The sequence below is a fragment of the Peromyscus californicus genome, unplaced genomic scaffold (genome assembly GCF_007827085.1).
Source record: "Peromyscus californicus insignis strain IS unplaced genomic scaffold, ASM782708v3 Scaffold_12__1_contigs__length_115047231, whole genome shotgun sequence".
In the NCBI taxonomy this organism is placed as follows: domain Eukaryota; kingdom Metazoa; phylum Chordata; class Mammalia; order Rodentia; family Cricetidae; genus Peromyscus; species Peromyscus californicus.
In genome coordinates this window covers 57,456,187-57,472,198 of record NW_026294413.1, presented here as the reverse complement: position 1 = coordinate 57,472,198, position 16,012 = coordinate 57,456,187, and the positions used below count along the sequence as shown (strand labels likewise).

General features: G+C 50.0%; 2 protein-coding genes across 7 annotated transcripts in view; one reads left to right on the top strand and one right to left on the bottom strand.

The window, feature by feature from the left end:
* Positions 1-3,410, top strand: part of Chrna2 (cholinergic receptor nicotinic alpha 2 subunit) — a 32,279-nt gene extending 28,869 nt beyond the window's left edge. For 4 of the 6 annotated variants that reach the window (XM_052732900.1, XM_052732897.1, XM_052732898.1 and 1 more), the window contains exons 7-8: positions 321-1,410; positions 2,554-3,410. In XM_052732900.1, the coding sequence (XP_052588860.1) occupies positions 321-1,410; positions 2,554-2,679 (1,216 nt within the window). In that variant the 3' untranslated portion in view covers positions 2,680-3,410. The remainder of the gene's footprint in view (positions 1-320; positions 1,411-2,553) is intronic. The other 2 variants (XM_052732902.1, XM_052732903.1) reach the window with 2 other exon arrangements.
* Positions 3,411-4,842: 1,432 nt separating this feature from the next.
* The window catches only part of Ptk2b (protein tyrosine kinase 2 beta), a 129,506-nt gene continuing 118,336 nt past the window's right edge, over positions 4,843-16,012 (bottom strand). Inside the window, 8 exon segments of the mRNA XM_052732893.1 lie at positions 4,843-5,856; positions 7,624-7,704; positions 7,937-8,074; positions 8,679-8,725; positions 10,100-10,124; positions 10,439-10,474; positions 10,576-10,722; positions 15,532-15,657. Coding sequence (XP_052588853.1) covers positions 5,641-5,856; positions 7,624-7,704; positions 7,937-8,074; positions 8,679-8,725; positions 10,100-10,124; positions 10,439-10,474; positions 10,576-10,722; positions 15,532-15,657 — 816 coding nt within the window. The 3' untranslated portion in view covers positions 4,843-5,640.

Here is a 16,012-nt window from a genome sequence, read left to right as displayed (position 1 = left end):
AAAACAAAAACAAACAAACAAACAAACAAACAAAAAACCTCCAACATGCTAAATGGATAAAAGTAGGGGATCAGACTACAAATGTCCCATGATTCAAAATATGTAAAATTGAAGTACAGTCTTTATGACATCCAGATATGTAAGCATAATGCCGAAACAGCAATAATGGCTATTGTTTAGTTCTTTAAAATTTTTTACTTCTGCAATTGAAACAATGGTATTTGAAAAGACAACTCAGGATACATTTGTCTGCAGCAGAGATTCACACACTTCGTGAATAGTCCTACTTAGCTAATCAATGGCTGACTTTGTTTACCCAGTTGCCCTGCTGCCGGTTTCCTGGAGGAAGCAGGTATGCAGGACCCCAGCTTATCTCCTCTCCCTAGTGCAGACGGGGAGTTTGCTGTGACCCACATGACCAAGGCCCACGTCTTCTTCACGGGCACTGTGCACTGGGTGCCCCCGGCCATCTACAAGAGCTCCTGCAGCATCGACGTGACCTTCTTCCCCTTCGACCAGCAGAACTGTAAGATGAAGTTTGGCTCCTGGACCTATGACAAGGCCAAGATCGACCTGGAGCAGATGGAGCAGATGGTGGACCTGAAGGACTACTGGGAAAGCGGCGAGTGGGCCATTATCAACGCCACCGGGACCTATAACAGCAAGAAGTATGACTGCTGTGTGGAGATCTACCCCGACGTCACCTACTACTTTGTTATCCGCCGGCTGCCGCTCTTCTACACCATCAACCTCATTATCCCGTGCCTGCTCATCTCCTGCCTCACGGTGCTGGTCTTCTACCTGCCCTCCGAGTGCGGAGAGAAGATCACACTCTGCATCTCGGTGCTGCTCTCCCTCACCGTCTTCCTGCTCCTCATCACAGAGATCATCCCGTCCACCTCGCTGGTCATCCCACTCATCGGCGAGTACCTGCTCTTCACCATGATCTTCGTCACCCTCTCCATCGTCATCACGGTCTTCGTGCTCAATGTACACCACCGCTCCCCCAGCACCCACAACATGCCCGCGTGGGTGAGGGTGGCCCTGCTAGGCCGGGTGCCTCGCTGGCTGATGATGAACCGGCCCCTGCCACCTGTGGAGCTCCATGGCTCTCCAGGTCTGAAGCTCAATCCTACTTATCACTGGCTGGAGACCAACACAGATGCTGAAGAAAGGGAGGAGACAGAGGAAGAGGAGGAGGATGAAGATATATGTATGTGTGGAGGCCTCCCAGACCCCTCCGTGGGTGTCCTCTATGGTCATGGCAGCCTGCATCTGAGGGCCCTGGGACCTGAGGCCAAGGCTCCATCACAGGATAGCGAGTTCATGCTGTCACCTCAGATACAGAAAGCACTAGAAGATGTACACTACATTGCTGACCACCTGAGGTCTGAGGATGCTGACTCTTCGGTGAGTTGGGCTGAGGGAGGGGTCCCTCCGTGGGTGACTCTGCCAGCTTAGTAAGGAACACTGCCACCCCAGGGCGTCAGCTTGGATAACCCTTCCCTTCCTGTAAGGACCAGTGTCTCTCAGTCATATCTGTGGAGTCTGGACCCTATCACAAGAGAGGCACTCTAGCTGGAGGTTATTTGGTCACTTCCTGGCTGATGGCAGAATACCATAGGGCCTGTCACCCTCTGCTCCACCTAACGGGAGAGAGCAGTTAGAGGCTTCAGAGCTCAGATGCCGGTCTCCCTCTGCATGGCTCTTGCTGGCCAGCCTTTCTCGGGGGGAGGTGGGGGCAGGCAAGGGAGTGAGGGAATGTTGTCTACAGAGACAGAAGCCAAGTACAAGTGGCCTCAGTGCGTCACTGGCCTCCACACTCCCCTGTGGCAGAAGAACTCCTCCATCTGGACTCTGAGCATTGTGTGACCTTTCCCTATTCACTCCTAAGCCCCGCAGACTCTGAACAGCATTGGACTGAGGGTGGGCTGAATGAGGGTGGGCTCTCCTTTCCAATGCTGCTCATAGTACTTAGTGTTCAGAACCTGCTTTATCCCCTTACCAACCAAGGGAGGGATGAAAGGCCTGAGGTCACTATGGGGTGACCTGATTGAGTGATGAGAACATTATCACTCACTTGTAAATATCTAAGAATTTAGATCCTCTGCTATGAGTGGAAGAGCCGCAGAGACCCAGCTCTTCCACGCTGACCTACCCTGGGCCACAAACTGCCTCTTTCTGCCCCCTGCAGGTGGGTGGGGAGGTAGTACAGCATTTGGCAGCTACGTAGCTGCTGTGAGTTACATTTAAATTCTTCTGATTTGGAGGGCCCATACCCTCTTGGTGGCCCTAGCACCTCCTCGTATCCCTCTGGTCTCCTACACCTGGGAGCACATGGACATAGGGAAAGATAGAATGGGACTCCCAGGGATGTGTCAGCCCTGAGCTAAGCCTGTTTTCTCCCTACACCCATCTCTATGCCTAGGATAACCTCAGCTTCCCAAGCCTTCTGTATGGCTGGTGACTGCTGCCTCCATGGGGCTGGACATGGGAAGGACACTTCTTCCCAAAGCCTGGCTTTTGTTACCATAAGCCTGATTTTAATTTCAGGTGAAGGAAGACTGGAAGTATGTGGCCATGGTGGTAGATCGGATATTCCTCTGGCTGTTCGTTATCGTCTGCTTCCTGGGGACCATTGGGCTCTTCCTTCCTCCATTCTTGGCTGGAATGATCTGATTTTATGTCCTCTATGTTGGCTCCAAGGTGGCCTTGACAACCATCTTCTGGTCTTCTCTAACTGGAACCATCTCTAGGATGTTCTTTTGGGTCAATACCATCTGTCAGCTGTGTTCCTATGAGGCTCCCAAACTAGTCTGGACTTCAAATCCTCTTTGGAACAGCTCACAGTGACATTGTTGTGGCAAGTGCTGAGACCACTCAACACGATCCCTGTTTAGGGATGCTGAGGAACTAGAAAGGGTGAAGGCATTTCCTCTGCAGAAGGTGACGATATGAAAGTGACTTGAGGGAGAACAAGATATTCCTGAGAGAGCGATAGGAACTGTATATGAACCAACGCATCGAACAAAGGGATGGAGGGGTCAGACCAGGGCAAAGAGAAATGGAACAGCGCCCCAAAGATGGGGGCGTGGGGACAAAGGGAGCACCTGGTGCGGGAGAGCTCTCAACAGCACTTTGGATTCAGTGTCAGAGAGGACAACTTGGGATGGGGAGCCTGGGAAGGCAGGTTGGGGTATCTTTAATCCGGACCCAGGACGAAGTTCAGAGTCTTCTCGGAACCTGTCTCTGTGTGTTTTGTGAGGCAATATCAGTGGCACAAGGCTATTTCCAGAAGGAGTGAGGCACAAAAGTTCTCAACCTGAAGGTCTCGATCCCTTTCACTTATCAGATATTCTGCATATCAGGTGTTTATATTATGATTCCTAACAATAACAAAATTACAGTTATGAAGTAGCAATGAAACAATTTTATGGTTGTGGAGGGGGTCACCACAACATAAGGAACTATATTAAAGGGTCGCAGCATTAGGAAGGTTGAGAACCACTCGTCTAGATGTCCTGGTGGATGATTGGGGCAGAGGGATGGCATGGAGTTGGGTGGAGACAGCTGCTTGGGCCATTGTTCATCTGAAAGCTCCTTTGAGCCCCCAGGCTACCCTCAGCAGCATGTCTCACTGTTCTGTGCGGCAAAGAGGTCCAGTAATTGTTGCCAGGGGTCAGGGCCACTTTCATCAGTGGACATCACATCATCATCAGTGGACACACAAAGAAGGCAATCCGCATGGTTGGTACCCCTCTTGTCACTCACAGGCCCTGGTCCCGATTCCCTGCTCTGTCAGCATGCTTTGCAAAGGAACTGAGAACTTCGCTTCAAGCTCTTTAGATTACGTCCTTCAGGGCAGGGTCTCGGCTTTTGCATTCTCTCCAGCCCAGCCCCATGCTGGGGGACGGAACTCAGCACCTGGACCGTTCGTTCACTCTGAGTAGTGGAAAGAAATGAACAGGGTTGCTCTGGGCTCCAGAACTGTTGTGCAACATCACATCTTCAGGGAGCTTTCTTCCCCACCCTTCCCACAGTCCCATCAGGTGGCTAACCTGCTCTGAGCTGTTCTGTGCAGCATGTTCTTGCATTTGTAGTATTACAAGACCCTCCACTGCATAGGAGCCCAGGAGATCAGGCCTCTCAGAACATCATTCAGTCCCTGAGGAGCCAGACCTCAGAAACTAATAGCAATAGCAATCCAGATTGCTAAAAGATATGGAGACCAAGGCAGGAAGCAGAGCAGGGCAAGCTCCTGGCTTCGCTGTCTTAGGGTGCTCTCTTTCTGAAGCCCACACATGGCTCCTTGACACACCTAGGGGAAGCCTGCTTCCCAAAGGCCTCACCTGGACACCCTGCTATCAGTTCCCATGAGTCCGCACTCAGTCACCAATCAATTCAGGTCTTGGCTCCTCCTTCCTCCAGTGAACACAGCCTGCAGCCTCCCCTCCCTTCCAAGCCCTCAGACGTGCTCTCCTGATGGGGAGATGCTCGTCGCGTGCTCGCCCACATCCCATCCTCCTTGCATGTGAGTGAAATGGTGAAATAAAGCTGAGATGGCTGTTCTCAAAAGCGTCGTGCCTTCCTGCCAGCCACCTCAGCTGTCACTGGCATCACCCGGTCCCCTCCAGAGTCAGGGTGGTTTGGGGACACTCAGGGGAGGAATGTCCCACAGAGGGAACTACACCATGTCTTCCTGGAAAAGCTCCTTTGGGATGAGGTACCACTACTGCCTACATGGGGCCAAGGGCAGGAGGCCACCCCACCCTCCTCACGGGCTGGGGCTCCAGGTCAGCTTCCTCCCACAGAGAGCGGATCAAATAAACGATACAGTCAAGCTAACCACAAAGCAAATGGTAACGATTTTAATTCAACCACAGATCAAAAAGAAGGGCGGGAAATGAACGTTCTCCACAAACACGTGAGGGAGGAAAGGAGCAGATGTGAAAAGGGGGAAGAGAAAAAGAGGAGTAAGAAAAGAGGGGAGAAGAGAAGAGGGAGAAGAGAAATGCAGGAAGGGCGCCAAGTCCCGTTCTGACCTCCGACTCTCTACTTCTTCCCCGTGGCGCTGGGTTTGATAAAAACACAGAGCCCTGTGGACAGAGTGGTTTGTTCCTGGACTACGGCCCACGGCTGTCCATCCAGGCCAAACTCACATTAAATAAATTCCAATGTACACTGTACAAGAGAGCCAGGCCCAGCCCTCATCTCACCGGCCTCTCTACAAGTAAAGCCCCTCTCTGTCCCCTCTGTATCAGGGGTCTCCTGAGGGGTAAAGAGGAAGAGGAACACTGGCCCTCAAATGTCCATGCAGAAAGCCATCCTGGCTGGTCGGGGTACAACTGTGACCCCAATGATACTCCAGCACACAGGCTGGGGTAGGAGGGAGTGGCTGGCGGTGGTACCCCTACGAACTATCTCACCCCACCCTGTGTCTGTGCCCAGAGACGTCTCTGTCCAGAAGCAGCCAGAGCAGCACAGTCTGGGGTGGGGTGGGGAGGGGGGAGTCGTGCAAAGTGGTGAGGGGAAGACTCTCCTCAGCCTTCCCTAGAAGACCAATAACCAAAGGCAAGGCAGGAAAGGTACGCCATGACAGGTTGGGGCAGAAGATGCAGGCAGGCAGCCCCTCCCCTGAGATCACTCTGCAGGTGGGCGGGCCAGATTGGCCAGAACCTTGGCTTGGTCCACGGCATCCAGCAGGTTCTTGGCATCCACGGCCAGGGTGTGGGAAGCGGTGAGCATCTGCCGCTTGCAGTCCTCACTCAGGGATGTTACGGCGTTCTGCTGAGCCAGCCTCATCTTGTTGATGAGCTCTGCCAGGTCTTTGTTGAGAAGTTTCTGGGTTCCTTCAATCTGGTGGGCAAGCACACAGGAGAGGCTGAATGAGTGATGCGTTGGCTAAGACATCTGGGGGCTGATTACTCCAAGCATGGGCTGAATCCTGAATCCACCCCTCTGCACAGGCTGGAGTTGGTCTACAAAGATCTGGGATACAATAGGCACCCTAGACCCTAGTCAATCAGGTGCCAGCCCTGCCAGACTGAACCGGATAGTTCCCTCCTTCACAGCGGCAATCCCTGCACGCTGGTCAGAGGTCAAACACAGTCACCTGCTTTGATGGATAATCTTGATTGTCAAACGGATGGCATTTAAAGTGACAATGGGATCACAGCCCTGGGCGCATCTGTTTCTGGGAGTTTCTGAACAGGATTAACCTAGGTGGGGAGACCCACCCTAATGAGGTGGTGCCATTCCACGGGCTGAGGTCTTGGAATGAATAAATAGGAGACAGTGAGCATCACCAGCATTTACCATTTTCCGTCTTCCCAACGGTAGATGCAACGTGAACAGTCACCTCACACTGCTTCACCATGCCTTCCCTACCATGATGAGCCAGAGAACCCTTTCCTTCCTTCAGGCATTTTCCTGGAGTATTTTGCCATAGCCATGAGAACATTAACCAAACACCTACGCTTTAACTGTCTGTTATCAAGTAAAGAGACCAGATCCCATATTTATTTATTTAACCACTGCATCACTAGTGCTTAGCATGATGAATGCACGGCACGAAAGCTATCTCCCTAACAAAATGAATGAATTGGTCATGCCAAACCCTCCCAACAGACCTGCACTGGGAAATTCACCCAGTGAGTTGTCCAGGTTCTCAGGAGCCATCTCAGCCCTCTGGTGGCACCTGCCCAGCTGGGACTCCTTACTAGGCCACTGTTGTCACTCAGAGGCTAGCCCGCCCTGCCCTTGCTCTGTTAAGCCTTGGGAAACCATGAGCAGGAGAAGTCACATGATAGGCTATGCCACATAGATGACCACTAGGTGTCAAGGCATCAATGCACTATATTTTTCTGGACAAGAAATCGATCCGTTTCCCATGGCTACAAGAACAATAGCAGCGCAAACTTTCCATGTTCATTACTGAACAGTCCTGGTGGTCAGAATTCTGAAAGGAATGTCTCATGGGAGGCTGAGGTCACCAAGAGAGCTACATTCCTGTGAGAGAGTTCAGGGGAGAGTCCCTTGCTTTTTCCAGCTCCGAGGCTACACCTCCCTCAGCTGTAGCCCCTTTCAGCAGGGGCATTCCTCTGACTTCAGCTGCGGTCCTCACAGTCCCTTGTCTCTCTGACTCTGACACCCTCCCCCGGGATACTCCATCATATCCTCTCCTTCTGGGGACCCTTACTTTTAACAGCTCAATAAAGTTCCTTTTGCCGTGTAAGACACTCTGCATGTGGGTCACCACTTTTGGGACATCACTCTGCCTGCCACAGGCATCATTCCATCAGAGAAGCAGGACTCACCCTCGACTTTAGCAGTAGTTCGCTATCTATGGCCTATCTACCTTAACCTAAGTGCACAGCGTCACTAGGTAAGGGATGGTGGGAGAGGAGGGAGGAAGGTGCGCTCCTCCTTGCAAACATCCATTGAGACTATTTGAGACCTGGACTGGGATTTTTCACTAAGTCCCAGAGCAGGCTCAGCCCTCCGGTGCTAACTGCTCTGATGCTCTGTGGAGATATCTGTTGGGAGAAATAAGGCTGCCCAGGTGGCCCCAGTGAGTCTCTGGTAGGAATTACAGGTGGGGACAGGAAGCGTGGTGACACTCACCTCTGTTCTAGAAGATGATGGTAAGGAGGGTAAGAGATCGTCCACACTGCCGATGAGCTTCCGCAGGTTCAGGCCCACATTCTAAGAGAGCAAGAGCAGGGCGGCTGTCTCACTTGCTTTCTGAGAAAGCTCCTCCTCCTGGGGCTGCACTCTGGGATGGCGTCTGCCCTCTGAGACTGCCTGGGTTGCACTCCCTAGAGTCCCCTTGTTCCTCTGGGGTCTGTGGGACTGGTCATTAGTGGGGCACAGTAGTTTTCCTTCCAGGGCTGGGCCAGTCCCTACCTCCCTGACCCACTCCCACCTTGTCAGTTACCTTTACCACCACGACATAGTCCTCAGGGGGCAGCTGGCTGAGCCTGTTCTTGAGCTCCAGCACGGCTTCCACCAGCGTCATGACATTGTGGTACACGGCGTCATCGGTCCTGTCCAGGTTGGCTGTGGGCTGAATGGACTGAAAGGGAGGAGTGGTTGGCCTGTGGCTCATGGGGAACCAGAAGGGCCTCTCTATCCCTACTATTCATTCCTGGGAATGCATAGACATCAACCAGTGAAAAGACCTCTTTTTTGCAACAACAGTCCCCCTTTCTGCTTCTGGGGTCATCTTCCTGCAATTAGGGGACCCAAACAGAATGCTGGTGTGTTAACAAAACATGCAGTCACATCAACTCAGTCTAAACATCATCTGGTCCACACTGTCTTAACATTTCTCAGGTGATCTTTGTGGGAAGCTGACATTGAGAATACACATTCTGGAATCAAGAAAACCAGGGAGAGTAGGATGCTAGAATCTGGGGTAGGGCTCAGGGACAGAAGAGGCCCTGATACTGCTGATACTAGGCTGAACCAATGAGACCTTTTCCTGGTCAGGGAAGAGACCAGGAGCTTAAAAAAAAAAAGACCTGGTTCCTTTCCCATTTTGTCATGAATTAGCTCTGAGGCCTCAGGCAAGGTACATCTGCTCTCTGTTACTCATCTCTACAACAATGACCCTGGACTGGATTATCTCTGAACATTTCCGGTCTATGGGTTTGGGTAGTTGTAACCCCAATACATACCTGTGCACCAAGCCGCGGTGGCTTCTGTGGAGGCCCCGTGAACTCCGCTGCAAAAGGAAGGACAGGGAGTAGGTGAAGGTCTCAGTACCTGGTCTTTCTCCTTCTACTTTCTTATAATCAAGCCAACTCCCCTTCTCTACCATCAGGAGATTCCAAGAGTATAAAACCCAAATTCTGGGAAGATGACCAAGGAAATAGCATCCTGGTCTTCCTGACTTCCCAGCAGCCAGGGACAGGATCTGTCCATGGCATAGAAAGGAAAAGTCAAGGCAGGGATGCAGGAGTGCAGCAAGCGTAGGAGACTCCAAGTCTTGGTGTGCTTCCTCTAAGATGGGCAAGTTCCCGAGGAACAGCAATGCTGGCTCTCAGCATCCGTGGAAAAGAAACCCGCAGTCTGCAGGTGGCGGTCTGTGCAGCCCACCCTGGTGCAGTGGCAGCTCGGGCGGGGGCAGGGGGTAGATTTTAAGACATGCATGATGGTTCGTCATACTACTGACTCTACTCTGATGAGCAACGGCACACCCAGCCTGGGGGAGCCGGTGTGACAGTGGGCAAAGATGCAAGCCAGTAAGGATCTGTCCATGGCAGATGGAGCTCATTCACCCAAGGCAGTTGTCTACACCCCCCAGGCTTAATTTTCATCTGGAGAATGAGATTGTCGGCTCAGAAAAGACCTTGGAACCCAGAACGTCTGGTCTCAAACCTGAGCTGAGTTAGTTAGTAAGTAGTTGTGTGGTATTAAACAAGTCGCTTCACTGCCCTGGGTCCCCGATTCATCTGTAAAATGGAGATAGATTGCACCAACCCCATAGTGTTGATATAATGCAAAGTGAGTTAACACTTGTGAGTGACTGAGGGCTGTGCCTGGTTGTGCTAAGTTCTTTGTGACTATTGTTATCATCATCATCATCATCATCATCATCATCATCATCATCATCGACGTCGTCATCATCAGCAGCAGCAGCAGCTCCACTCTTTGACCCACTCCGTGCCTTCAGTAGAAGCGTCTGGAGAGATCTTTGTGACTTTGAATCTTCAATCCCTCTGGCCTGGAGAAGACCGGTAGGGACTGGGAAGGTAGGTCTAGACCTAACAGAGGGCCTCCCATAGGGCGAGTGAAAAACAGAAAAAAGGAGAGTGTTCCAGACTCATTTAAGAAAGACAAAAGGAAAGGGGACCCAAAGAAGTCGCCAACTCCACAAGAGCAGAAAGGGCCAGGGTCGATGGAGAGTCAGGGGCTGGGTAGAGGCTCCTGCCAAAATCCAAGTGACTCCACACACTCAGGTTAAAACAAGGCAAATGGTAGCTTTTCCTTATTAAAAATCAGAGACAACCCTCTGCTCCTTGCAGGACAGTGAGCAAGGACAGGACTACACCCCCAACACACCCCAGGTGGAAACTGCCCCCGAGGAAGCACTCACTGTAGCCGGCCTCCTTCTCGGGGGTCTGTAAGGAAAGGAAGAGAGAGGAGTCACTACTGTGCATTCAGGGAAAGTCCTATTTCCTCATTGCCCATCCCTTTCCAGTGTAGACATTACAGCCACGAGTGAGGGGACCTGAGAGCTCCTGACCCCAAGTGGCCTTTCTAGAGGCCCAAGATAGCACTGACAATATGAGTCCCATGGGCTTTCAGGTGAAGAGAAGCTTGGGGTCAAACTAAAGGGCAGAGACAGGCAGACCCAGGGGTCTGGCCGAGGGGTCCTGTGTGGATAAGGCTCTTGCAGCCTGTGGCTCTTGACAGGCTTTTCCCGGTCACTTACCACTGGGGACTTGTCATTCATATAAACCATAGGGTCCTGCAGAGGAGAAAGCAAAGACTTAGGATGCGGAGTAGAAAGCATGGAGAACGCACGAGGAGCATCTACCCCACAGGTCAGAAAAGAGGGGAGGCGCTCACCAAGCATCTCTCTTCCCGCCTCAGCCACTGGGAATCTTCCACCATCTGCTTCTGCTGTCTGTCTAAGACCTGCCGCATCTTGATCTTCTCTGCCTCCCACAGCAGCTGGGCCTCTTCTCGGCTACTGGGCCGGATGAAGTCCTCCTCCTGTGGGGACGACAGCTGCAATGAGCCCCATTCTTTGGCTTGGACCAGGGAGGAGCTGCTGAAGAGCCGCCGGGGAGCCAAACGTTGGCATTGCCTGTTGCTCTTCTCTTGTCTGTTCCTCAAGCCATAGCCACAAATGCAGACCAGATGTTTTGCTCTGGTCTCAGACTCACCCACACACCTGGCTGCAACAGGATGCCAAATCCCAAAGCAGTGGGTTCAAACTGTCACATGATCTGCCCATGACATTTTGTTTTTAACCATCCACCTCTTTTCTTGGCTGGCATTTGTGATGGCTACTGACATTTTATAGACTCAGAAATACAAAGCTAGCCCCAAACCCTTTGGAACTTGTTTCTACTTAAGCATGCTGGTGGCAGGTCTGGAAGCTTCTACAGGCCGTGGGGCTACCTCAAGCTCCAGGGGTACAGGACTGTTGGTGCCCATCAGTCATGCACTCTTGGTTAAGGGAACAGCTTGAATGATATAGCCAGAGGTTAAGAGAAAGGAGTGTGCTAAGAGACAAGGTGAATAATGGAACTTCCAGAGCATGACTCCACAGACACAAGGTGAATGCTTCTTCCTCTTCACTAGTTCTAACCCCAGTCTTCACTCGCCTATGGCACTTTGGACTTACTCTTAGTTTTATTACCCTACATGAGTGTTGATGTTTTCCTATTTTCCCTCAATCTATCCAGGGTACATTTACCTAATTATTTTCTCAGTCCCTCTGAACTATTTTGTTTTTTATCTGCTGTGAGTGATCGCCTTGGCCTCCTGGGTCTACTGAAGGAAGAAGGTTGTGTGTATCCTCTTGACTGCAAAACGCTTTACCAGTGACAGGGCCCTTTTGGGACATGAACACCAGAGGTTCCTGCTATGGCTTGAATGTGGCCCCCTAAGGTTCACACGTCGGGAACTTGACTTCTAGTACAATGGTGTTGAGAAGTGGGGTGACTTAAAGATCACAGAGGCGCTGAGTTCAGGAACAAGTTAATGCCATTAATACACGGATGGGCTAGTTTCCATGGGAGGGGCTCCTGGGAGAAGGGTGAGTTTGCCTCTCTGCTCCCTCTCTGTGCTCCCTCACCATGGGATGTCTTCTGCCAGGTCAGAAAACAGTAGGAAGTCCCTCACTAGAGGTGGCCCTTGATCTTTGAGTTCCCAGTCCCCAAAATTGGAGGTAATAAACTTCTGTATAAATCACCCAGTCTCAGGTATCCTGTTACCAAAGCACATGGTGAATCAACAGTCCCTTCCCTTTGAAGTGGCTGGTTTATAGGTCACTTAAAGAAAATGCTAAAAAAAAAAAATCATATATACTTTTAACAAGCCACACGTCTACCAGGCCTCTGAAGAGTTCCCCACTAAGCTCTATAAAACAGGCTTGTTCGTTACAACATAGCTTTAAAATAGTTATATTGGGGTATGTTGCCCATCACTCCAACAGATTCAATTACCGGTGTTGATTTCTTATGATAGATAGTCATCTAACCCAGCGGTTCTCAACCTGTGGGTCTTGACCCCTCTGGGGAAGGGGGGTCCGAATGACCTTCACAGGGGTCACCTAAGACCACTGGAAAACACAGATATTTACATTATCATTCATAACAGTAGAAAAATTACAGTTACAAAGTAGCAATGAAAGAATTGTATGGCTGGGTCACCACCACATGAGGAACTGTATTAAAGAGCTGCAGCGTTAGGAAGGGTGAGGACCACTGCTCTAACCCATTCAGAAATTATCTGTTAAGCAGCTGTGTGGCAGGCATAGAGCCAGATGCTGGGAGAACAGGAATTTTAAAAACCATTATGTTCCTGTTCTCACTGGGTTCAATAAATAATAGATAGAACACATAGTTCATGCCCCTAACATGATGCTGTCTACCATGGTATGATGTGGCCAGAAAGTCCTCACTGGAGCCCTGTGGGTGTCTGCCCATGTTCTTAGCACTCCAAAACTGAGCTAAATAAGCCTCTTCCCAGTGTGAAGTTCCAGCCTTGGGTATTGTTACAGGAGTAGAATATAGACTAAGACACCAACGCTTCAAAAGGAAGGTACAGGGTTTCTCTGTGTAACAGTCCTGGCTGTCCTGGAACTCACTCTGTAGACCAGGCTGGCTTCAGAGTCACAGTTATCCACCTGCCTCTGCTTCCTGAGTGCTGGGATTAAAGATATGCACCACCACTGCCCAAAGAAGGTAAACATTTTAAAGTTAAAAATGTCTCCAGTTAAATCCAAAACCTGTGACTGCTATGGTCTACAGCTATCTCAGGCTTTTAATACATAGTGGGACTTAAGTGTCAAAAGTTCTAAATACAGAGTTAGATCCATAGACTTAGGGAGATTAAATACTGATAGGATGAGTTACTGGAGTCCAAATCTACTATATAGTCTTATAGGTCTTAAGAGAGCCTCACTGGGTATATGTGCTTTATGCCCCAGGCTTAACCTTGGTAGATACTTTAGCAAACACATGCTGGAAGGCTTGTTCTAATGCCTTATAATGACATATTATAGGGTAAAAGGAGAAGCTTTTTGCTTTATTCTTAATGTGTGGAAGTATGTGCACACATATGTGTATGCATGTTGGCATGTGTTGCATGACCATGTGCATGAGGCTGGAGGTGGAGATAGGTATCTCCCTCAATTGTTCTTGAAGCACAGTACCTCTCTTTCAGGTGAGCTGAGAGCTCACTGAAATGAGCTAGTCTACCAAGCCCCCTTGTTCCCAGGATTCTCCGTATTCTTAGAGCTGGAATTACAGGTGGGCTACCACACCCATCCAGCATTGAGGTGAGTTTGAGGATCCAAACTCAGCTCCTTCAGCTTGCATGGCAAATGCCTTATCCACTGAGCCATCTCCCCAGCTGCAATAATCCCAATAATAACTTTTAAACCTCTTTACGCTGCAGTTTGGTCGAAATGTACCCTGGGTATTCTTCCTAGGCGACAGACACCTACACTTCTTGGAAGGAATCAGGAACTTGTGTTACAGAACGGTGTTCACGAGTTGTTCTCTGTAATTTGCTTATGGCTCATCATTCTTCCTGCCTCATTTACACCTCCACATAAAACCTTCCTTGTTCTAGCAAAACAGTGCCCCCACCCTCCCCCACCCTATAGCTTTTTACCACGCACTCCTGGCTCCTAGTACTGCTGCTTCTTTGTCCGTCCCCTGCATTTCAGTTTTTCCCTGTCCAAATCTTCCCCAGGAGTGAGCCAGGTGAGCCTGCACCCGTGCGTGCCTTGAAGGCCCAGCCTCCCATGTCTTCCTTCAGCACCCAGGACAGCACTCTATTCTACCCTTCGGAACTTCATTATTGAATTGCAATATCCCCAGGGAGGAAGACGGCTACCATTGTGACCGTGGGATGATCCACAGACTCCCAGATGAGCCATGCTATAGAGGAAATCTTTTTTTTCCCCTGTCTCTGAATCTTTGTGAAATGCTTTTGGGAGATTCTTGGGAAACATGTGATCCATTGTCGGCACACCGCTAGAGCGATACTTTCTCATCTATGCCATAAAAAAGAGTTTATACTTTTAACTTTTTTTAAAAAAAAAAACTTATTTAAAGAAATATTCATTATGTTCTTTCAGTCAGAGTTCTCATCTGACAATCACTGCTAATCCCCTGGCACAAAAGACCTGCACAGGCTGTCTTTATGGAACTGAACAGTCCTGGCAGTGACGCTTGGCTTGGGCAAGGGCAGTACCCCGCCCCTCGCAGGCACTAAACAGCCTCTTTCCAAAAGAACGCCATTTTAAACAAAGCTCTCTAAAACTTAATTAACTCTGAATAAAGGGTCCAGGGCAGGGGTGGGGGGCAGTGAACACTGCCTAAATTATAGCACATGCTTAAAACTGTGGGTTAATTATGGGTAAGCACATACGAAGTCAGAAATTGGTTAAATTAATGTAAGAGAGAAAAACAGAGTGAGTTTGGGGAAAATTGCTTTCATAACAGATCTTACTGCCTGGAATTCTAAATTATGCTCATTTCAAATTTTTACTAAATTAAGAATAAGCAGCACAGAAGCATATCAACATAATTACCTATGTTTCTCAAAAAGGTATTGTAATCAACATGCATTTTTTTCCACAAAAAGCTTTAGAGTTATGAGTCTGAAATGTACATACATACAGAGCAAGAGCTAAAATGCTAAGTGTTTTGGTCTGTTTCATAACTTAGTAAAATCTATCAGGTGCTCACAGCAATTGACCACAAGGGAGATGGTTGGTGGAGGTGGACATCTGCTCACAAGCAAAGATGCTCTGCACAAAAAACCTGACCATCTGGTCCATGAAGCCTTCAGGGCCTTGGCAGTCACTGAAGGAGGCCACAGGGGAGCTAGCTAAGTGAGTCAGTATCCACACCAGCCTCTACCCTTCACACAGAAGCACCATTCACAAAAGCAGCGGGGAAAGCCACCATGAAGTCTTTCTCCAGGGAGAGATTTAGCAACCAAAGCAATCAGTCAAGAATGCAGCACAGGGTGGGACCTCCAGGGTCCTGTATTCCTCAGCAGCCCCAGGCCCTGCTACGCTCTGCCCAAAAGCCTCTGCACTGCCTGGAGTACCTGATTCCTAGGACTCAGGAAAGAGAGAGAGTCTGCCATCACTGGCCACAACACCAGTATGGACAAAAGCAGGTCCTGTCCAGCTGATGTGTTTACAAAAGGGAAGAAGGCACAGAAGCCCTCAGTAGCCTGCCTGGCACATGGAAACATGGAGCACTTCCCAAGCCACCTCCCTCCAGCAGCCTCCTCGGCGAGGCTGACACCCAGCATGCAGAGTCCTCTTACCCGCATGCTGTGGCGCTTGAAGACATTGTGCCGGTGGAGAGGTGGGGTGTGCAGCGAGTTAACAGGAGATGGATACTCCATAGGGCTGGTAAGTGTAGGAGAGCTGGCACACAGACCCTCAGGGACCTATTCATGAGAAGCAAAGAAGCACAAGGCACAGGGACAAGGCAAGAGGGTAGACAATTAGCTGCTACGAACAGGAGCACAAAAAAGGGACGCATTTGCACCGTGGGGATGCAGACTTGCTCTACCATGGCAGATAAAGAATGGGATGTGCGATTTTCCTGGCCCCAACGAAGAGATGTGGCAGAGCAATGTGGCCTCTCATCTGTGGCCACTCCTCCTGCACAATGCTCTTTGCATGGGAGGGTGCTTACTGATGACTCATCTCCTGAGACCAGGGATGGGACCTCATGACCCTTTGGGAAGGGGCTTGTTTCACAGTTGTGATGTAGGTTATGATAAGCCTGCAGATGAATAA